The sequence below is a fragment of the Oreochromis niloticus genome, linkage group LG3 (assembly GCF_001858045.2).
Source record: "Oreochromis niloticus isolate F11D_XX linkage group LG3, O_niloticus_UMD_NMBU, whole genome shotgun sequence".
Lineage (NCBI taxonomy): Eukaryota > Metazoa > Chordata > Actinopteri > Cichliformes > Cichlidae > Oreochromis > Oreochromis niloticus.
Window position 1 is genome coordinate 71,834,026 of NC_031967.2, and position 24,109 is coordinate 71,858,134.

The 24,109-nt window shown below is 44.7% G+C and overlaps 1 protein-coding gene across 1 annotated transcript in view; it reads left to right on the top strand.

Annotated features, from left to right (window-relative positions):
- Positions 1-15,518, top strand: part of ephb4b (eph receptor B4b) — a 34,034-nt gene extending 18,516 nt beyond the window's left edge. The window contains 17 exon segments of the mRNA XM_005461162.4: positions 3,875-4,030; positions 4,678-4,826; positions 4,913-5,111; positions 5,195-5,322; positions 5,782-5,947; positions 6,036-6,126; positions 6,425-6,483; positions 6,600-6,713; positions 8,547-8,794; positions 8,889-9,035; positions 9,133-9,201; positions 9,634-9,683; positions 9,842-9,941; positions 10,165-10,358; positions 12,168-12,192; positions 12,195-12,325; positions 12,437-15,518. Coding sequence (XP_005461219.2) covers positions 3,875-4,030; positions 4,678-4,826; positions 4,913-5,111; positions 5,195-5,322; positions 5,782-5,947; positions 6,036-6,126; positions 6,425-6,483; positions 6,600-6,713; positions 8,547-8,794; positions 8,889-9,035; positions 9,133-9,201; positions 9,634-9,683; positions 9,842-9,941; positions 10,165-10,358; positions 12,168-12,192; positions 12,195-12,325; positions 12,437-12,542 — 2,132 coding nt within the window. The 3' untranslated portion in view covers positions 12,543-15,518.
- Positions 15,519-24,109: the final 8,591 nt, after the last annotated feature.

Below are 24,109 nucleotides of genomic sequence, written 5' to 3' on the forward strand. Positions count from 1 at the left end.
TTGACAAAAGAAATCACGCTACTGGCAAAAATGACATTTTTTAATGTTTTGTATTTTTAAGGAAAACATTTTGTAAAATTTTCATGATAGAATGAATAATAATTTGGTTGTTATTAAAGTTATAATGAGAAGAAATGTTCTTAAGATTAAAAAGAGTCAAAAGGTGAAAGATTTATAGACAGAAATCATTCACGAAGAATCTGAAATAAAAATTTAAGAAAAGCTTTAATTGTTTATATTTTGGTACAAAGTGTCTGACTGTGATACAAATATCTACAAATCTTAATAAAGACGTGTTTTTAAATTAAAAAAATTCACAATATAGAACTTAAATTACTTAAATTACAAAATGTTTTGAAGAAAAAAGTAAAATGATGTGGATAGAGTTACAATATTAAACACTAACTTCATTGTAACAATAAATTAAACTAAAAACATCAGTTGTGTATTAGTATTTAAGTGTTTCAGCAATTCAGCTGTTTCAATAAAAGTTTCATCATGTTGAAAAATAAATATAGAAAATTAGGCTGAATTTCTAAAAAGAAAGAAAAAAATAATAAATCTATCAATTAATGTCTCACTTCATCAAGGTCATAAAAAAGCTCATTTTTTATAGAAAATTAGGCTGAATTTCTAAAAAGAAAGTATAAAGGGGAAAATTGTATTTATTGAAGAACAATCCAAAATTAGTAGAAAAGTGAGTCTTTTTTTAAAGTGAGTCAGATTTTAAAAAGTGTAAAAGTAATATTTTTTTGAAAGGCATTTAAAAATGAAAATGTATTATTTAAAGAAACTGCTGTTTTAAAGTCATAAAGAGTCAAATGTTAAAGTCAGTCCTTTAATTAAGAAACATGTAGAATTAATTTAATGCTATAAAAATATTTGTTGTGTTTGAACTGAATATATTGTTGGAAAATAAGACCGAACATTTTAGAGAAAAAGTTGTTATTGTGACAAAAAAAAGGAAAACTTAATACGGTTACAGAAAAGAAACGATAATTTCTCTGATATGAATCTGAGTCTGTTCTGAAATTCTTGGTTTAATGTTTTTATACAGATTTATTTAAAAAAAAAAAGTCATTGGCACACTTAGGACACTGATAACGGTAACTATAGTAACTATTGTTAAATAAATAACAGGAAACAGTGTCGGTCACAGTAGAGGAGTGGCTGTGTCAACAAGTGACTGTGTTCAGCTTCTTACAGTTTGTTTATAATCCACTTTTCACACACAGAAAAGTCACAAACTGCTGCACAATAACTAAAATTCAGTCAAATATGTGCAAATGAAATGTGATTAATGTTGTTATCCATAAAGTTTCACTTTTACTGTTTTACAAAAAAAGATGAAAGTAAAGCAAGTGATTATTTTTCATTAAGATGCGAGGTTACTGTTATTTACTTACATTAAACATAGTAGATAAGGTTGAGTCCAGTGTCCCGACTCAGGTTTGGGAATGAAAACGGGATTTCTGTCACTTCTAGTTTTAAAGTTGAAAGTTTTAGGAGATTTCTAAAATAGTTGTGTTATGGCAGCAGCTTTGAGAAATTGTTGTTAAAGTATTCAAGGAATCTCACGGCGTGCCGGCTCCTTCACGCCGCTCAGGCGTCCTTTCAGAGTAAGACTGGCGGTGTGGGGGATGGTGGAGCCCTGAAGGAGAAAGTTATTATTGAGCTGTCGTTGAAGTCGTGTGCAGCTGTTTACTTTAATGAGTAAATGACAGGGATTGCGGGTAAACTGCAGGAGCAGCTGCTGTGGTGTTTCTCTGGAGGAAACGCGCTGTAATCTGAGTGCGTCCTGCCTCCGCACTCGCCGCACGTTTCCGTCCTGTTTCCACGCTTCCTCTACTCTCTGCCATTGCTGCGGGATGAAAGCAGAGCGAGGTCGGCGCAGGCCACAGACGGCTTGGTTGTCCAAGCTTCCTGTTATTCTGTGCAGGGTCAAAGGTCAGCTGACTGCAAGTGGGAAGCGCTGCAGCGGCGGCGACGGCTGAGGTTTGCCTCTGCTTCTGAGGGAGGGGGGAGGGCCAAGAGCCAGGCTGAGTGAAGAGGTCAGAGGTTAACTAGTGCTGCTTAAGCAGAGTGTGTGTGTGTGCTTACACTCATGCTTGGCAGGGGAGGCCAGTGATGACATCATGGCAGCACTTTCCACATCCTGTTGAAGCCAAGGTCACTTCCTGTCTCTTATTGTCTATGAGGCTGCACTCCTCCCTTCATCCCTTCATCCCTCTGCGGTGTTCCTGATCCCAACTCTGAGCATTACTCCAGCTTTCACTCTGTGCTCTTTACTTTTTGTAAAGATAATCATGTGTTCATTCTTCAATATTTTCTGTAAATTAACTCCAACCATTTTTAGTTTCCAACCATTTTAAGGCCTCAGTCTTGTGTTTATGTTGGAGTTTCAGAAATTTACACATGAATCTTCCTCTACGTCACAAACATCATTTCTAATAAAAGGCTCCAGATGTTCATAAACATCTGTTTGCTGGAGTGTACATGAGCAGCAGAGGCCGGTGTGTTTCTCTGGGACTGTTTAATCACTTTCAGGGACGATCACTGACGCGTTTGAACTGTTTTTGAACACACTGAGCTGCTTTTACTGCTTAGAGGTTCACTGTCATGTTTAAGTGGAACATTTGCTTTAGTTGGGACTCGCTGGCACGCCTGATACCTTCATTGTTGGTTTTAGTCCCATTGTTCTGAAGCCGTGACTTTGGCTGCCAACAAACTGTGTGAGCACTGATTAACAGTAAAACAGGTCAAGTCTTCTATGACTGGTTATGTTCAGACGACAGGTCACCTTCACTGTTTTTGTAATTTGTGGAACAAATTATTACTAAAAGATCTTTAAAAGTAAAACTCTGGGAGTATTCCTGCAACTGTTCCTGCTTTATATTAGCCTTTTGTCTGCTGTCACGCTAGTTTGTTTGTTTGTTTTTTTGGAACATCCAAATAAAATCCTAGAATTTCTCACAAAAATGGAGCCTGGCTGTATGTTAGTCCAATTAACCTCACAGCGGTTTGTTACTGGTCAGATAATTGTATTAGAAATGCTCCAAAAGGCTCCAACAGCACAAATACAGTCCAGAGGTCCAGTTCAGGGACTCCGGTTAGCTGAGGTAAAGCCTAGCAGACAGCTAGCAGGTACAGCTGTCTGCCAGCCATAGAGGCCACACCCGTAATAATGTAAACTTTAATCCTTTTTTTAAGCCTAACCAGTTTAAACATGTGAGGTATAAAAAGAGTAGACCCCCCCCCTATAGCTGGGGTGATAGATGAAGTGATAAACATGCAGTGCATTTACAAACAGAATATAATGGAACTTGATTAAAAGGCAAAGGACCAATAATAGAGCCCTGTGGAACTCCACCACCTGTGAGAAAACACTCTGTGATGTCAGCTCTGGTTTTTGTAACTCACATTTATCTGAGCTTTTCACTGCATTCAGAAAACAGTTATTTGGATGTAAAACCCTTCAGGTCATACCTTCAGAGGCTTATTATACATGTGTAATCATGTTTTTTGACTTAAACACCCCGCGGTTTTCGGCACTCTATTATTATACCTGGTCTATTGTTAATATAGGCCTGACTCATTAAACCACAACATGTCCTTCTGTGTAACTGAATGTATTTATTTTTTATATCAGGCTGTAAACATGTTTATTTCTGCTGAAGAGTTGAAAACATGCAAGACTATGAGCACTGGCACACTGCTGGAGCCCCTAGTGGATAATAGAGGAACTGTAGGTTTTATAGCAGTTCTGGAGATCTGATGTGGTGTTGGGGTTCAGGTTCATGGTGAAGCGGGATAGACCTGTATGTGTGTGCGTTTTAGAGCTGGATGCTAATGCTAACCCTGTCTTTGTCTCCAGCGTGTCCGTCTGGTCATTTTAAAGCCGAGTCAGGATCTGTTGGCTGCAGCTCCTGTCCAGCCAATAGCAACACACGAATTCCAGGCTCCGCCTACTGCCCGTGTCACTCCGGTTTCTATCGAGCCGACTCGGACCCGCCGCACACTGCCTGCACACGTAAGACCCTCTGCTTTTCATTTATTTTTCTTTATTATTTTATTTCTGACAACACTGAAACCTTTTGTCCTACATTTCCCATCATGCAGCTGGACAGCGTCTTTCACTACAGACTGACGTGATGTAATTTGTTATTAAATAATCTGGAGACCACTTTAAACTCTGTTTAAACTCTGGGACACTCACACACACACACACACACACACACACACACGGGGCTCTTTGCCAACAATCCTACACGCCCCTTTAAGTACCCCGTCCCACCCCTTTAACTACATCCCCTCAGGCAACAGCAATTAGGCAAATTAATAGGCTCATTACCTCTTTGACTGTGTGTGTTTGTGTGTGTGTAATGTTGAGGTCGTACAGGTAAAGACTGCACACACACACACACTCATACAGGTCTCAGGTTACTCTGATGTTTGTGTGGAGGCAGGAAGTTCTTATCTCTCAGCTCCTCCATCAGTCTGCAGACAAAGAAGAAAAACTCATTACGCAGGAATGAAAACAGGCCGCCTGGCTCTCAGGTATCCGATATAAATCGACCTGCCTGAGAGTCGCCGCTCAGGGAAAAGACCGCAGATGATGTCGAGCGTCCCACAGGTGATACTCAGCAGGCACTGACCTGTGACCTTTGACCTCCGCAGAGCCCCCCTCGGCCCCTCGCTCCCCGGTGAGTCAGCTCAACGACACCACGGTGACTCTGGAGTGGAGCGAACCGCTGGACCGCGGAGGACGACAAGACCTGACCTATAGAGTTCTGTGCTCTACCTGTGGCCCAGCCACCGCCACAAAGGTACGCCACCGCCACCTCTGTCACCATTAGCACCAGTCTGAGCTGTCAGATCTGACTCCGCCCCTTTTCTTCTCTCTCCTGTTCAGGACACTTCCTGTTCCCCGTGTGGTGACAGCATTCTTTACCGACCGGCACAGAACGGCCTGACCCAGCGGCGCGTTGTCATATGGGGGCTCCACCCACAAACAAAGTACATCTTCACCATCCAGTCGTTAAACGGCGTCTCTGCACTCAGCCACTCAGAGCCCGCCTCCAGCAAGCTCAACATCACCACCAGCAGAGATGGTACAGATACACACTACGTTACCCAGAATGCTTTTGTACACACAAACCTATTGATCAGTGATTAATGGTCTGTGTTTCTATAGTTCCTCCTCCAGTATCTGGTCTGAGGAGGGTGGAGGCCTCAGAGAGCAGTATGTCTTTAGAGTGGAGCGTCCCAGTTGTGCAGAACCAGTACCAGATCCTGGACTACGAGCTCCGCTACAGGCCTGAGGTAAACACACATGCTGGTTTTTCTGTCCTGTGAGGACCCCCACTTACGTGCATTACTAGAACCTCTACGCTAAGCTAATCCTGAGGATAACCTGAACCCTGAGTCCATGTAAACTTCGTGTGTGTGTGTGTGTGTGTGTGTGTGTGTGTGTGTGTGTGTTTGTGTGGGGAAAAAGAGTTGTTAGCTCAACATTTATAAAATATATTTAAAATTCCAAAAGCATTTCTTCTTGTAAAGACTCCAGTCTGGTTTTAGCATGATTTCATGCATCTTTTTAGAATTGAGTTTGGTTCTGTGCTGGAGCTGAGTGAATGTATGTCTGTGTAGGTTAACACACACACACAGAGTATAAGTACAAACTAGACACACTGGTTTTTGTGTCCTGTGAGGACTGTTGTTAATCCGTGTTACGAGGACTCTTGAGTTACTCTAATGCTAACTCTGATGTGTCCTCATCAGGATAGCGAGGAGGCGGTAGAGTGGCAGTACGTGTTCAGCAGGTCTTCTTCTCTGGTGCTGAACGGGCTGCAACGGGCGACACGGTACCAGGTGCAGGTCCGCGCTCGCTCTCAGGCCGGTTATGGCTCATTCGGCGCTGAGACCGGCTTCAACACGCTGCCTGACGGTACGAGGTCGCGTGCTATTACATTTTCTTTAAAGTCTGAGAGGTGAAAACAATGAGATTCACTCCTGTGTGTTTGTTTCCTGGGTAGGCGTGTCCCAGCTGATGGTGACCGGAGTTGCAGCCTCTTTGGGGATACTGCTGCTCGTTGTGGCGGCCATAGTCGGCGTGTTCTGCTACCGGTGAGTGTGTGTGTGTTCAGGATGCTCCCTCCCTGCTCCTCTCAGCAGAACAATAGAACACACTGACCTCAGGTTCACACACACACACACACACACAGAGCAGGGTGGGACATGTCGACTATATTAAGATGGAGAAACTCGACACTGTGAGAGCGATGGCGAGATACGGCGAGATAATCACATTCCTGAGAGAGCGACAGAACAAAGGATGTGTGTGTGTCTCCTGAGGAAACCAGAATCCTGCAGCTGCTCTGAATCTAAACAGCCGTCTGTACCTGTCTGTCTGTCTGTCCGTCAGCAGGAGGAAGAGGAGCGCGCACATCCACGACAAGAGCGGGCACTACCATATGGGACAGAGTGAGTCTCACAGCCAATCACAGACAGAGTTGCAGCTCGGCAAATGAACCAGCCTGATACAAACAGTTTTAAATGAACGCGCCTGACTGACAATGGTGATTGTGCTGTTTTTGTAGCGATGAAGGTCTACATCGACCCGTTCACCTATGAGGACCCAAACGAGGCGGTGAGGGAGTTTGCCAAAGAGATCGACGCCTCCTTCGTTAAGATCGAGGAAGTCATTGGCGCAGGTAACAAAGACGGATTTAAGACTCCAGGAACCTTTTAAATTAACTTTTGTGCAGTTAAAGGTTTTAGAGACTTCAGCCTTTTTGGGAAAGCTAGAAACCTTTGAATGGTTTCGTGATTATTGTAATGTAAACCATGAAAGATTCAGGAACACATTACTAGGGGATGTGGTGGAGTATATTTTGGGAATCTTGAGGAATTTCTCTGGGATCTGGAAGCGTTTTTGGAAGTTGTTCACCTCCAGAGCTTTGTTAGGAACCTTGTTAGGGAGTCTGCACGGAGGCAGCAGCACAACAACAACAAGCCCAAATATCTTGTGTTGTTTCTGAAAAGCCAAAACAAACTTCTGGGTCTTAATAGGACTTTTATTTTGTAAAGTCTTCCAGATGTGTTTGTGACCTTTGACCCCTCAAGAGCGGAACATTAACTTTCCCATGATGAGGCAAAGCTGTGTTCACACTAAAAGAAAACATCAGATGTCATTTGTTCTCCGTCATGAATCCTGCTTTATTAAAAGTAAACATGACAAGTGCGCGTTTGTGCATGAGTGTGTGTGTGTGTGTGATTGATTGAGTGTGTGCGCAGCTACTGTAACAGTAGTGGTCTCAGTGATGACATTAGGGAGATGTAACTGGATAGCGGTTGCTGCGGAAACAAGGGTGCAAACTTTTCACCGCCTTCTGCCCAGCGCACTCAGACACACACGCAGGCCACATGTGTGTGAGTGCTGAGGGAGGTGTTGACGTGCTGGTATGTGCTAATGAGCCTTAAAGGAACATTACACCCCTCCAGTATCAATAACACGAGTCTGCTTTATTGAGTCGATGTGGGGCTGCGCGGCGTCGGGGGTTCGGCCCTGCTGCGATTGGCTGTTTTCAGGTGACTGTGTGACCTCATTAGTTGCTCTGACACGTGGAGTCCCTCAGGGTTCTGCTGTCGGTCCTCTACTGTTTCCGTCTTCAAAGAGCGCAGAGATCTGCCTCCACTTAGAGAATCTTCGTCGCCCCTGGCTGGTGAGGGCTCGGTCTGCTCTCACTTTAGAGACAACGCTCTGCGGCAGGTCTGTGTTTGGATTCTGGGGCTCTGCTGTCGGCCGATCTCTGCGCCTTCAGATTTAGTTCAACCTCAACTTTATTTTACACTCACTTTAAGCTCCACCTCCACCCTCTCATTTCCCATGAGCTCGCTCTGTCTGATTGGCCAGCATCCCCTCAAACCTTCCCCAGCTTTTCTTACCTATTAGAGAAAATGAGATATGAGGCTGTTGTCGTCCAGTTTATAAACACAGGTGGAGGTGAGTTTGGCCAGGTGGCTTTTCTTTTCTCATATTAGATATTTCTATGACAATAGAATAGAATATATGACAACACCTGTGAAAATACACCTGTGGAACATTAGCTGATGGTCTTGTGAGTCATTACAATGTTGTTATGACTTGGCCGGATACACCTGGGCAGGTGTATGACATTTTATTTTTACATTTGCTAACACAACCATAGCAAATGTTACCGCTTAATCTTTCCTCACCTGCCCATGTGATTGTTTTTTTTAATAATAATAATGACACAACCTCGGTGTTACCTTTCCATTTCCTGATCCAGGTGAGGACAGGTGCACAGGCGGTTATTCTGCCAGTGTTGTGTTCAGTACAACTACTAAACTAAAATATTTTCATGTGGCAGTTTTCTAATTAATGTGGTGAATACATTTGAATAAATTATCCCCAGTGACATACAGGGGATCCACCTGCACAGGTGAGTCTGGACAGGTGTGTTCTTCCATTTGAATTGTAACTAATGTAAAATGAATGTAACCTTTGCTGTGTTCCTGTGCAGGTGAGTTTGGAGAGGTGTGTCGTGGTCGGCTGAGGATCCCGGGCAGGAAGGAGAACTACGTGGCCATTAAGACCCTGAAGGGTGGCTACACGGAAAAGCAGAGGCGGGACTTCCTGTCGGAGGCGTCCATCATGGGACAGTTCCAGCACCCCAACATCATCCACCTGGAGGGAGTCATCACCACTTCCTGTCCTGTCATGATCCTCACTGAGTTCATGGAAAACGGAGCGCTCGACAGCTTCCTGAGGGTGAGAGAGGCGACAGTCACAGCTCAGTAAACCTGTCTGACCCTCTACCTGTCTGACCTTTTACCTGTCTGACCCTCTACCTGTCTGATTTCAGATGAATGATGGCCAGTTCACCACCATCCAGCTGGTTGGGATGCTGCGCGGCATCGCAGCAGGGATGAAGTATCTGTCTGAAATGAGCTACGTCCATAGAGACCTGGCGGCTCGTAACATCCTGGTGAACTCCAACCTGGTCTGTAAGGTGAGGCTGTGACCCTGCACACCTGTGGCCCTGCACACCTGTCCGCTCGACTAATCTAAGCAGACAGATCTGACAGTTGTGGTTTTGTGTTTTTCAGGTGTCAGATTTCGGCCTGAGCAGGTTTCTGACTGAAAACTCGTCAGACCCGACGTACACCAGCTCTCTGGTGAGTAATTGTCACAGTCTGTCTCTTTATGATTTTACAGGGTTATCTCAGACACAGAGGCCACACCCATCTGCTGTAAGGGACAGCCAATCAGAATAAAGTTGGCTTAAAGGGAAGAAGCTGAAACAGGTTCTTTGAGACAGAGGATGGACTGAGGAGCTGCATCAAAGTTTCAGATAAAGGATTACTTTGAACTGTGAATCATGCAAAGCTGCTCTAGTGGAGCCCATTAATAAAACGATGGAGCTGAGACCGATTAGGATCCACTTTAAAGACACGAAAGACAAAACATAAGTTGTCTTTAAGACAACTTCTGGTCTCGGTCCTCTGTTATTGAGCTCTATATGAACAGGATCAGTTTTCCCTCCCTCACCTGTGGGCTTTTATTGTGAAATGTGGTTACTACCTGACTGATCCAGTCTTGTTTTTTAGGGTGGCAAGATTCCCATTCGGTGGACGGCTCCTGAAGCCATCGCGTACAGGTGAGTGTCAGTCCTGCAGGCTGGAGTAGTGGAGTCTTCTTCTTCTTCTCATAATCATTATTATTATTATTATTATTATTATTATTATTATTATTGTTGTTGTTGTTATTATAGTGTTTTGTAGATAATAATTTTATCAATTTACTGTCTGATTGCAGGAAGTTCACTTCAGCCAGTGACACCTGGAGTTACGGCATTGTCATGTGGGAAGTGATGTCATACGGGGAGCGACCATACTGGGACATGAGCAACCAGGACGTAAGAGAAAAACACAACTATACATTTAAAACTTTATTGTTTGGGAGTTTACGGATGTGAAACTACACGACTGAATCATTAGTGCTCATTTACAATAAAAAAAGCTCATGAGAACTGAAATTAAACAAAATGACTTTAAATGTGTCCAAAGCTGATGATTAAAAAAAGCTGTTACATCAGAATGACAGAGTGCTCACTGCCTCTCACGCTTCTGCTTCATCAGGTGATAAACGCCATCGAGCAGGACTACCGGCTGCCCCCGCCGCCGGAGTGCCCCGCCTCCCTGCACGCGCTTATGCTGGACTGCTGGCAGAAGGAGCGAGCCAACCGGCCGAGGTTCTGCGACGTGGTGGCGGCGCTCGACAGGCTGATCCGAAACCCCACCTCTCTGAAAGTAACGCACCCAGAGGCACAGAGGTGAGGCTCGATAAAGGAGAGGGGAGGGGCTGGAGCCGTGGAATGTCATTCAGGCACCAGCTGGTGGGTTTAGGGTCAAAGGTCAGAGTGTGGCAGGGAGACAAAGGAATGTGGGCCTGCCAGCTGTGTGATTGACAGCTGTTTACACAAGCAGGTGCACATTCCTGGATTAAAACTCAGAATGAAGCCGTGTCCTCCCGACTGTCCGCCTCCTCATTCAGTGGAGGAAAATCAGAGATGTGAGGAGGAGGAGGAGGCAAGATGGAGTCAGTGTCAGATAAGAATGAGACGCGCATGTTTGTGCTTTCTGACAGGAATAATTCCCACATTTAATTAGTTGCTGTAGTTTGTTAGCAGCAGATAGTAAAGCAGGCCTCAGGGAGCTCACTGTGGGTCTTTCAGGTTCTGGTTAAGCTGCGTGCAGACCAAACAGGAAGTTAAGTTTCACCTCGAATTACGTGCACGAGTTCAGTTGCTGGGGTTTTTTGGAAATTCACAAATATTTGCCAAAGGGTGGAGGAGGAGTAAAGCGATGGGAGAATCTCAGTGAGAGGCTTCTGTGACAGAGCGTGAAACTATTTTTTTCTCTCTTTGCCAAAGTGGACATATTTTCACTTGCACGAACACGTATTTGGCTCTGTTCGCGTTGCCTGGCACGGATTTCAGGTTGTTTTGAACACACCATGAGAGCAAACCTCCAGAGCAGGACGAGGACCTCCACCTGAGTCCAAGAGGTGGAGCCGACTCCATGCGACCACAGCGGCCGGCCACTCTGCCGAGAGAAATCGGAAAACAGGAAACCTCGGGGATAGCTGGTTAGCTGAGCTTTCAAAATAAAAGCAGCAAAAGTCTCCAGCATAATAGGTTAGCACGTTGAGGCACTGATGCAACACTGTAAAGAATATAATTTAATACCACTGAAACCATCAGACTGGGTGTGACTGTGCGGTGGAAACCAGCAGGGATGATTTTATCCTGCTGTGTCACACACAAATTAAAGTGCTGCCATGTGCTTGTATACAACATGCTGACATTTCTGTCATGTGAACACAAATGTTTTCACATGACTCTAGTCTATCTTCTCTTGTGTGATTAATCGATTAACTGATCATCATTAAGTATGAGCACCTTATAAAAGCAGATGTTTCAGCCGCTTGTTGGTCCGAAGCATTCAGATAACATTTCCAAACAATTCAAAGTCCATCATCACAGCAAATTAATCTCAGGCTCTGCAGTTAGATCGGGACTGAAAATGTGAGGCTTGTTTGAAAGAGCTGACAGGAGGACGTTCTCTGAAGAGAATAGGCAGGTTTGGAAACCATCTGACAAAAACGCACAAGCCTTCTGGAATAATGTCGCAGCCTGCAAGTGTTTGGCTGTAAAATGCACCATCATGCCTGGAGAAAACCAAGTTGACCATGAGCTCGTATTCCAGAGTCTGTCTGACAGCTAAAGCTGGGTCATGAACAGGACAATGATCCCAAACACAGCAGCTCCTGGGAAAACTTTCTTCTCTATGTGACTCTGTACTAAATTACACGTCTTTGATTTTAAGACTGAAAAACAAAAAAGGAGTTAAAATGTAAACCTTAGCAGCTAAATTTAAGACCTAAATGTCTTTTTAAGGGTTTCGTGGCTTGAAGCCAGCACGCTCTGCTTACTTTAACCTCAACCATAACAGAACAGGAGAATAAATCTCATGCTCACATATTCATGCCACATATTTTATAGGCTGCAGGTCTAAACACGCTGCTCTAATAATGACTCACTGAGGAATCTCATGGTTCGCGTCTGTCTCCATCCTTTCAGCCTGTCCCATCCTCTGTTGGACCAGCGAGTCCCCCTCCTCTCTCAGCCTGCGGTTCGGTCTCCGAGTGGCTCCGAGCCATAAAGATGGAGCGATACGAGCAGAGCTTCCTGCAGGCCGGATTCACCAACCTGGACATCGTCTCACAGCTCAACACTGAGTAAGACACTTATTGTTTCTGTGAGTGGCTGCCTGCCAGTCAACGCTCAGGGAAACAGAGCTCTATATTATTTATTTATTTATTTGCATCACTCTCTTTCTGTTTCCATAGAGACCTCCTCAGAGTGGGCGTGACCCTTGCCGGGCACCAGAAGAAGATACTCTCTTCCATCCAGACGCTCAGGATACACAAAGCTCCACCCACCCTGCTCTACTGACCAATCACAGCCTGGTCACAGCACAACACTCAAAACGACCCCGACACTGTCCACCATTGTACCCGATCCAGCCTGTCGCTCTGACCAATGGGAACGCTTTACAGCCTGAAACACTAATTGATGAGCAGTTTCGACCAATCAGAATGAAGGAATGAGATTACCATTCTTTGACGGGCTCGTTGAACCTCAGGATTTCTATTGCTTCGTCTCGCTGAACCACAACAGCGGCTCAGGAAGTCAGAGGCTCTGCTCGCCATCGTCCCGAGGTCACTGCTTGGTTTTTTAATTCTACTCTGAACAGCGGAGCTCACAGAAATCAGCCAATCAGCATCCAGCACAGAAAGGATGTTGGAAGACTTTGGAAACTATTCCTTATGTGGACTCTTCTGATTGGATGTTGGTCTGCTGTAAAGACTAAGCTCCGCCCCTTGCTGGGAGCATAGCTTTGATGCCTTCCCAGCCTGTTTGATGGCTGGATTTCCAGGTTAGGAGGATTTTTCCACTGAAGAAACATCAAGAGTGGAAAAATTACAAAGGCAGAAAATGACTAAATTCTGCTTTCTGTTGGAAACACAAACAGGATACTTTCGTTTGTACTTCGTATAGAAGCAACAAAAACCCTTTGCATGATGCTGCCACTGTGACTGCACAGACCCAAGAGCCTTTTAAGATGAGCCGAACGGGTTTTATGGTGACGTGGACGGTGTGTGAGTGAAATTTCAGCTCGGTGGAATTATCTTCAACCACCAATAGGAATCTTTGGGATATTATCTGAACATATGTGTGTTTCTGGAGGACATATTAGGGATGTGGGACATGTTGGAGGAAATGTCACAGGATGGTATTACCGGTTGATAATCTCCCTCTCAGTGGGATTATTTCCACACCAGCATTCAGGACCATCTGAAGGGATTTATGATGTGACCTGTCAGTATGTTCAAGTAAAGTTTCAGCATCATACTGTTTGTAATATGTGAGGAATATTCTGGGCTTGCCTCAGAAAACACCAGTGTACTTTTCAAGGAAGTCTTTGGGAATGTTCGGTGCCGGCTCAAACCAGAACTTTTCCAAATGTGATCCTTCAGGTGCTGAAATTCTCTGGATTAAGGGAAGTCTTGTGGGAGTATTTAACTGTACACATGATAGTTTTCTCAATCAGACTGAACGTTTTTTAAACTGTGTTCGGTGCCTACAAACAATGGAAGCCCACCTGTAGTGGGTTTCCGTGTTGTGAACGTACTCAAGTGTATTTTGTCCTCAGAGGTTCCAACTGGATCCATGGATCCATTAACTAAACGATATCCCCTTTATAGACTCCGCTCCCCATAACTGTGGCCTAAAAGTATGAAAATGTCCATACGTGACTGTCATTTATTAGCTTTTCACTTTCACGTGTTGGGATGAAGCCACTGCAGATTTAATGTTTTTAAGACCATTTTTCGCAGGGAGTTTAAAGCCATTCAAAGCTTCAGACCCTGAGTGTTGGAACTAGTTTGAGGACTAAGTTTGAGGACTACAGCAGAAATCTTGGAACTGTTTAATCGTGAACTATTGATGGTTTTGTATCGTAGCACTTTTTTTTTGTTTTTGTACCTGATATTTGATCGTATTTTTACACAAAGCAGGAGATCAGAGTTTTTATAGTAAACCTACATTTCAGGAGAAACGTCATTTTCATTTTCTACAGAGAAACGTATAAAAACAATCTGCCTTAGCTTTCACGGAGGCGAGTGAGACGATCTAGGGTTCAGGACCAAAGATCACATCTGCCCATTGGAGCGAGACTGTGCGTCTGCCTCACTACATAAATGTTTAACAGCGGCCCACAAACCAGCTTTTCCACTTTTACAACACTAACATTAACCATCAGGCCAACATTTGGCAGTTTGCCCTTCCTCTTCAGTCTCTTCTGTTCTCCGGCCAACCACTCATTAATGTGAGGAGCAGTCTTTGTTAGTGATACTTCACAGACTTCGTCACAGGAAATACCTGAACACTGTCATCACCTTTCTCACCGAGCCATCGTGTAGATGTATTTGTCTGTTTTGTTTTATATAAACTAAATTATTGTCATGGTGGTCATCGTCTCAGGTGTAACTCCAGCAGATGATGATCAGCCAGTTAAAACCACCGAGCTAATCATGTGATCTGGAGGAGAGTGCAGTGTTTCTGCAGAAATGTTTGCATGCAAATGGATGCAAAGCTTTCCTAAAGGAGCTGTTGCATAGCAGAATATAACAGGTGTTCTCCTTCATCTGTAAATGACATGATACTCTATCAAGTCTAGTACCCTGTGGTTGGACTCCACCTCCACCATGTTGGAGAGCAGTAACCAGGTAGGAACAGAAAGACTGAAAAGGCCTCTGAGATCAGAGCTGACTGAAATATAAAACAAAAAGAAGGGTAGATCCTCCACTTATAGGGTGGGTCTTTTGGATGGACGGAAACATAAAACTGCCAAAAGCAGCTGCCGACATACTTTGGTGGGCTTCCAGCTGGAGACCGAAACATCCAGTAAACCTTCTGTCATCAGAGTTCTGATAATCAGGACTGAATCACGATGGTCTGAAAGGCTGAGTAACCCCAGAGTAATCCAATGGTATTTTTACAGAATCACGTAAACCGGTTCATTGCCGTCCATTGGTCCATCACCTGCCGCCAATAACAGCACACAGGGAGCTCCTCTTTGTCACTGCCTCCTTTCCGTAAATCACAGTGTTGCATGATGGGAGTTTGAGTCAGTGGCAGTCCACCATCCATCCACTTTCATTGGACAGACCAATGTAAACACTTTGTTTTGGGAAACAAATTTTATTTAAATGAGTAATTTTGAATGTTGTGAACTCAGCTCTGCCTTTTATACGTCCACACTAATGTATGAGAATATTTTTATTGTTGTTAATGTTGTCATAAAGAAGGATGTCCACTGGGCGAGGGAAAACTCTGTTGGCCAATAAAGATGCCCGATGACACGTCCGCTGCCTGTCTGTCTGCTTTGTGTTAAAACCAGGAGGAAACTTTTACTGTGCCAAACGTTTCTAGTTATTTATGAAGAAAAACAAAATCAGGCGCCTCTTCGTAACCGTGTTACGTCTGAGTCACCGTCATTAACAAGTACGTTAGCACGCAGATATCAGAGGATGAGTTGATTCGAGCACACAGGGATCGGGAAGGGAATGTGGTTTGGCCTGATCTAAGCTCCAGATGAGACGGGATAGATCCACTCCAGGCTCGCCAGGTTAAACCCCCGATGGGAGCGTAAGAACACAATGCTCGGTGGATCAAACTCAAAGAGATGAGGGTTAGGTGGGCTAGCTTTAAGATGAACTACAGGTTAGGTTTAGGCATGAATCGTTATAATTATTTATAATTATGAGTTTAGAACGTCTGTGAGTCAGAGGGCTGGGTTTGGGTTTGGATCAGAGCGGGTTTATCCCATTAGAAGACGGGATTTTGGTTTTTGAATGTTGTCCTTTCAAGTCATGCCAACCAGGTAACAAGAAGATCATTCTGTAGAGTGTAGATGTAATCTAACCTGCCCCACCCTGTGATTGGGTAGTTTTAGGTACTCCGCAGTAAGCTCGCCTTCACTTCTCTGCACACAACTTCCAGATAAAATGATGCCACCTTGGTACTTCATGGTTAACAGACTCTCATCTTTGGGATGGAGTTCATGGTTAAACTCCTTCTACCATCAGCTTCATCCTGCTGGATCATATAGAGCCTCCAGCACAAGTCTTAGCATCTGGTTTACCTGATCTAACTGAAACTGATGCAGTCATCTTAGAAATCTCACAAACACAGGATCATTTTAACGTTAAAGCATCAAGAGACTGTCTACATGTTGTTATCATGACTGGAGAACAGTAACGGCCCTTTCCTCCGGCTCCCTGGAAGTTTGGAGGAGATTTTGATATTGTATTGATTACCTCTAAGGCCGTTCGTGGCCTCACTCCGAGCTACAGCTCTGACCTTCAGCAGATACCATGAAATCCTCGGGCAAATGTCTTCAGTCTGTTTCGGGGGCCCGGCTGAAGAGCGAGGGGCCGGAGTGTTTGCAGACTGGAGGCTCTGGAACAATCTGCCCGAGGTGAGCCTAACTTTTACGAGAGAGCCTTTTTCCCCATTTCACTCCAGATTTCATTTCCTTTGAACTAACATTTATTTCCTGAAGAATTTCTTTTACAATCCTCATGCACTCGTTTAGCTTTCCGACGTTGGGAAATTTAATATGTGTATTTAAGAAAAATGAAGAATACACTGAGATTAAATATGTGATCACACCTCAGACATCTGAATATTTAATAAAACCAGACTCAATTAATCTGATTTTAATCAGAAAATATTAAAAACAGCCCGACGATGTCATGTTTCCCCGACTGATCTGCAAATAAAGCAAAAAATAACAAAAGGTGTTATCTCTGAAACAGGCTCTAATTAAACCTCTGTCAGACAAAGTGCCTGTTTACTGTCATGAAGCTTTCATTACGAGGACCGAATGAGAACAACATCTGTCCTGCTGTCATCTTCTGATGATGTACAGCAGCTCTCGGTTTTAGTCGTTGAGCCACAATTTGTGAACTCCTGCAGAAATGCCGACCTTTGACCCCGAGCTCTCTCCAGGTCCGTGTTATGGCTGCAGATAACGGCCTGTGTGTGTCATATGTGCAAATCATAGGAAATTTAAAACAGTCTGCTCGTTTCCTCTGACGGCGATGGTTTGATCTCAGGAGCACAGAAGAGTTTCATTTAACATCACGGGAAAAAACAGATTGCCTTCAGTGTGACCTTTGACCTTTAAGAGACAAACAGACCACCAGGACTGAGTGAGTGTTTCTTATCAGGGCTGAGATGATGGAGGGATGAGTGGCTGACAGACAGAAGCCAGACCCGATGGAGGTCCGGGACGTCGTCGTGTCTGCTGACGGTGGATTTTATTTATAACACCGTTGTGCAGGCGAGACATCGGGGTTCACTCAGGATGTTTTATGTGTTTGTTTTAAAGATTAACTTTAGGCCTAATTCACATTTTCTGTCATAGAGGGCTGAGAGCGCAGGGAGGTGGAGATACTCGCGCCCCGCCTGAAAAAGTGTATTTTTCTGTGTTCGTCGGTGCTCAGGTCACTGCACAGACCCTTCAGCTCATCTGGAAGTTTGTTCTTGTACGAATCTTCAGATCAAAGTCTCCAGTTCGGCTGTCGGTGTGACATCCATCCATCTCCTGCTGTTTATCCAGGCTGTGGGGGTAGTAGGGATTCACAGAGCCGCTTCCTCCTGCTCCTCTGGGAGACAAAGAGACATTCCCAAACCAGCTGACATTCCCAAAAACCCTCACCAAAGAGGCATCCACAGATACTGCACCACCTCAGCTGCTCCCCCCCCCTTCCAGGTGCTATATATTGTAATTTAAAGACCCTCCAACAGTAAAACCCCAGTTTAAACTCTAACAATCAGACGACTGCTTATGTGCTTCTGTGTTCACCTGTGCGACCAGCACAGCGCCCACTGTTTCAGGATCCAGCCCCTCAGTTTTATCCCTAAAACGTTTTCTGTGGTTGAATTTGAAGCTACTTCCTGCACTTCCTGTCTTTTAGCTTTTTCAGTTTGTCGTGGTCTTTAAAGGCAGTCGTAAAAAGCAGTTTTAGGTCAGAGCTTCAGTCCAGTTCCACTGTCTGAATGAGCCTGACGTGGCTCGACTGGCGCTGTGATGATGTGCTGAATGTGAAACAGACTGTGTGCTTTAACAGTCAAACATGGCCGTCTGAACCAGGAGAACAGAGGCGCGTCTCAAACAGGAAACATACGTTTGAATTTTGAATGTTTCAGCCGAAGCCTCAGAGCGGCGGAGAGAGAAAGGCTCTGTGTTTACTATAAGCTTACAGTCCGGCTTTCCCTTTGAGCGCCTGAAATGTGAGAGTGTAAATACATCCTGGGCTTGTTCCCCCCAGATGAGTCCAGCATGTGCTCCACTTTCAGCTAACAGATGTGAAAATTACAGCCGAGCGACTCGGCAGCTGTCCCTGATCATAATTAGCTTCTGAAATCTCCATTTACCGCTCAGCGCTCACTCTGTGACGTCTCACAGAGGTTCCTGAACCTCAGGTGAGTGAAGCCAAAGTAAGGAGGTGCGTTCCTCCAGGCAGGTAAGAGCACGCCGCTCCAGGCTGGCAGGTGTTCCACTTTAACACCAACAAACACGCAGCGACAGCCACATGTGGGAGGTCAGAGGTCAGAGCAGCGCGAGTAGGAGCATGTGGTTCGTGTGACTGACAGTCGGTGAAACTCGAGCCTGAACAAACACTCAAGAGAGAAAGAGTCTCAGACTCTGAGAGTAAAGGCAGGGCGTTTTCTCCGACCCTTCACCTTCATTCTGAAGAAGAAGAAGAAATGACAGGGAGATGTTGTTTGTCGCTCCACATACTTCACATTCTTACTGATCACCATGACGATGGAGAGTCCAGTTGTTCCAGTTGCTATGGTGCCGCAGTTCAACTCACCTGTGGCGAGTCGCCTCCCTCAGACGCCTCAGGATGCTGCAGATCGCACCATCATGTGACTAATAAACCTGTAAAGCTGGCAGATGTTCCACCAGCTGTTTGTTTTCCAGTGTTTTGTTGCTCCTGAACAAACTCGCTTTAAACGCAGTGCTGCCCTCAAACTGAACATGAGCAGAAATTCTTCAGTAAAACAACCAAATTTCAGGATTTGGTAACTGATATGTCATCTTTGGAGGGTTTCTAGTACAGACTCCAGGCTTTTCTGGGGGACTGTGATTTAAATCCTCCTCCATAAAGACAACATTTGATGATCTCCTCTGAATCCTTAATGAAGAGTGCCGTGGTATATATCAATAAAGTTGTGGTTGGATTAGGATAGTTTCTGGGTTTTTCCAAGAGTAGCTGCACAGGCAGAGACCACCCTCACTAAGCTGATGTCATTTTGTTCTATAAGCTGAAACAGAAAAAGCTCAGTTCAGAAACGAGCTTCACGTTGTCTCCTAGCGGGTTTTTAAGATGTAAAGACACTAAAGTAGCAGCGTCTGTGTGTGCAGTCAGCGTGGATCACACCTGTAATACTTCCTGTTTCCTGCTTCGGGACAGGCTCAGGTCCAGGTGTCTATCTGTGTAATCTTTAGATAACTTGTTACATGTGTCCTGATAAAAGCGGCTCATATTAGTTTCCTCCTTGGCTGATTTCAGGCTCAGAGATCCGGTGGGGAGCTCAGACATCCAGAGGCTGGAGTAGAGCTGCTGAGGTGGTCTGAGCACCTGAACGCCTCCCTTTGGAGGCTTTCTGGGCAAGCCCAGCTGGGAGGAGATCCCATGACAGCTCCATAACTTGCTGGAGAGAGCATTTAAGTATTTCCCTTTCCCTGGCAGATTAAACATCACTGAGGAAAAGGGCGTCTGGATTACACTGTTTAAACTGCTGCCACCGTAACCTAGCTTCAGATCAGTGGAGGAAAATGGATGGATGTTTCTTCATCGCAGGACGTTTGCATTTTTTATTAAAACCGCATGAAGTTCTTCCAAATCTCCTTCAGCGTTGCCAAGAAATCGTAGATCCTCCCAAAGAACCACCGAAACCTCTGAAACCTCAACTACAGCTGTGAGAGCTTAAAGGAAGACCTCTGAAAAAGCGTCTGAGCGAACTCTCCGGCGTTCCCGACGAGCCCCTGAAACTGAAAAACCCTCACAGCACAGCAAACACCTGAATCGAGCCTCATGTTAGTCAGGAACACTTTTATTACTGAGGTGCTCCTGAAAGTGTTGTTGAGCGAGTTTTAATAAAGTCTGGATCAGAACCACGAGCTCAGGTTTCACTCTTGTCCGCCTGGTCATGTGACGCCCTCCCCTCGAGAGCCTTCCACCCTGCGAGCCTCCACAGCGAGCTCCTGAAACTCCTCTCGCAGTCTGTCGCCACCGCGCCTCGTCTCCCAGAGCTCATCTGACAGAAATGACTTCCAGACGTGGCGCAGCGAGCGAACAGCGAGCGGGACGTCAGCAGCGCTCGTCTTTATAAATACCAGCTGCTCACTCAGGGCACAATCTGATGTGAAGCTCTGCCGGGGCCGGCTTAAAGCCTGGTTTAAACCGGCACCGATAGTCTGTGTGTGTGTGTGTGTGTGTGTGTGTGTGTGTGTGTGTGTGTGATGTATAGGAAGGAACATTTCAACATGTTATTTCACTTTAATGAGCACATTGTTGGCAGAGAGACGCAGAGAAATGAAAAAAACAGAAGGTTTGTGTTTCATCTCTGAGTGCCGAGGAGTGTGTGTGTGTGTGTGTGTGTGTTTGATGTGTGTGTGTGTGTGTGTGTGTTTGATGTGTGTGTGTGTGTGTGTGTGTTTGATGTGTGTGTTATCCGTAGAGGTTTTGGCCGCCCTCCTGCTCTCTGTCTTTGTCTCCACTGCGATCAGGACTGACAGCCCCGAAGTGCCTGAATACATGTGTGTGTGCTCCATGTCAGTGTGTGTGTGTGTGTAACAGTCATACATGTGATTTTTTCCAGTTGAAGACTTTCCAGTTTCCTGACAAACCTCCTGACCTTCAACATACCAAAAAACCCTGGAAACTCTTCAAGCACCTCTGGATCCTCCCTCACAGCGAGCCAGTGGGACCTCCTTAAGGACTCCTGGAACCCCCCCAATAATCCACTTGAACCCTCTGTAGGTCTACCAGAACCTCCTCGTAGACATCTGGGAGCTACATGCTGCCCGAGTCTTTAACAAGCTATGAAACTCCTCGAATCGCATCAATGACTCTCAGAACCTCCAGAATAACCACCGAAGCTCCCTGAGGTCCAGGCATCACTCTCAGATATTCTTCAGGTCCTGGAGCCTCACCAACATACACGAACACAGAGCGATTGCACCGACAACTTTGGAACCTCTTTACAAAACCACAGAAGTGAGACTCAGACTTGGTCCCAACAAATGGAGCCACTTTTCAAGCAGAAGCAGAAGCTGTGAGACCACAGGACTGTTTCCTCAGCATCAAGGCTCTTATTGTGTCGGGGTTTATCCTGGGGGCTGGCTGAGCGTTACTAAGTCTGCTTCTAACTGCTGAGTCAGCCTTTGTTAGCCTCTTGACATTGACCAGGTCACAGGCGGCTCTTCTGGGGTTAATTGTAGAGGTCGAGTTGGGTTCTGTTAGCGTTCAACTCTCTTGAAAGACTTTTTTTCTTTTAGAGTACAAAAATGCAGAAGAATTTCAGGGACAAAAAGATGTAGTAGTAGAATAAATTTGAAAGGTATCATGTTTCATAGATTCTGAAACTTGGTTGTTTCAACCTAACCCTTACTGGTGGATGTTAACCTCTGACCTTTCTCTGGGAAGGGTTGGAGGTGGATGGTCTCAACAAGCAAATAGTTGATAAAGAAGTGTGGATGTTGTCTAAACCCTAACCAGAACCTTGGATGAGTTTCCAGTGACCTGGTGGATTTTAACCCTCTGAGGTCTAAGTCATAATTGTTGACGACCCCAAACTTTGACCCTAAATCTAAGCTAGCTCTAATCCCAGGTCTGAGCGATCAGAGAACAAAGGAAATCTCCGCTGTATCTGACACACATCAGAAGCGGTTTACGTCTTTTCCCAAACAAGTCTGTTTTCTCAAAAAGACAGGACCAGGGTAGAGTTGGGGTTATCGCCTGACGATGGCTTAGACCTCACAGGTAGAGAGGCTGACATCAGTCCTTAAACTTTCACAAGCCAAACCTGAGTCTGGTCTTTAATCTGTCCTTCATTACAGTGCAGGTTTATGGGAATGAACACAATCAGTCTTTGTGATGCTGGTTCTAAAATCCAGCCAATCACGAGCCACATCTTAACAATGGCCAGCTCACTGGTGACTCATCCAGGATAAGGGCTGGGTTTGTCGTTGGCTCCAGTTGCGATTTTTAACTGGAACATCACTCAAATTGGATTTCCAAGTCGTAAATTTAGAGCGACTCCGCTAACCCCGACCTAACCATCCAAGATGTGAATGTGAACAGCAGTAAAACATTGCGCTGTCTGTTCTGCCACTGCTGTTTATTTGTGACTCCCTAAATAAGCTGTACACAGAGCACTGACCAGACTCTCTCCATGAATATACTGCAGCAAATTTAAGCTAAAAAAAACTAGCACTGCGCAGTATTGCTAACGATGCATGAATGGCTGTTTTTCCTCGTTTTTCCAACTGTAGTACAAGAACACACTCAACTCGGGAACCATTAGTTTTAGCCACATGTAAAGACAGATGTTCAGAGTCTAGAGGGTGTAACAATAAAGATTAAGTTTTATATTTTTTGGTATATATTTTGGTATGATAGTTATTTCAAAAGATTTTTGATTTGGGTTTAAAATGTAACAAAATAGATGAAAAACCTGCAGATGTTAATGAATCTCTAAACCCAGCCTGAGATGGTTGGTCAGTAACTTGGTGGATGATTAGCGAGTAAGTCCTTAAAATGGTCCACCTGGACCAGACCAAGCCTAGCCTAAAGTTTAATGAGTTGACACATTTACAGTTAGTTTGGTTTTTATGTTTTCTGTATCGTGATAAAACTTCAGGATAGAACTAAAAAAAAATCACCAAACATGCTGTGAAATCAACCCCGAGTACTGGAAGCTAAACAAGTCAGCAGTGTGAATATAAATATCTGTAATTCCTCAGCAGTTAGTGAAATATTTTTGTTCAGCCCATCGAATTAAAGCTGAGAATGTGCACTGTTTAAATCCGCTGTGCTGACATGCAGAGCTGCAATTATGAGAATTAGTTCACAGTCCAAACATTTTCAGAGTTCAGCTTAAAACCAGCAGGACTGCAAAGTGTCTGAATGAGTGTGTGCTGCTCTTTCACACTAATTGGTGGAATAATATTGTGACAGTGACTAATGGGCCCTTCAACACACACACACACTGATGTATTGTGTGTGTGTGTTTTCTCTCTGATGTTATCTGATCTGCTCTGAGTTCAGCTCTCAGCACTTTTATTTATCCTCTCCCCGGCGGCCATGTTGGAGCTGCGCTGTGTCCCAGTTTCACTCATGGAGACTTTGTTTCGTGAGACCCTGGACTTTTCCAGGCAACACAGCAGCCACACTCGCTCCAACACACTCTAACTCACAAACTGTCTTCATGCTCACAGTTTCTCCGTCGCCATAGTGATCAGGGAAAATAATCACAGTTTGTCCATTTCAACATATTTTTCAAACATCTATCTTCCGGCTGTTTGGTTACAGCTCAGCGTCTACAGGACGTCTTCAATGAGTCTCCAGCTGTTTAACAAACCATTAGCACCTCTGGAAAAACAGCTACATGTTTCTCAACCTGCCCAGATAATTTTTTAAAGACATCAAACTCACTGAAATGTCCTCACAGACTCGAAGAACTTCCTCACTTGTTTCTTAGTTGTTGCAGAGACAGTTTGAGCCTTCTGAACGTCCACAAATTCTCTCTTCACGGATTTCACTGAACCCGTTCCACGCCCTGAAGTATGCTGGCATCTCCTAAGCTCTCGCCCTCTCTGTTTCCAGGACTTCAAGTGACTGTCACAGTCACTGTCTAGGACCCGGCGTAGCCAT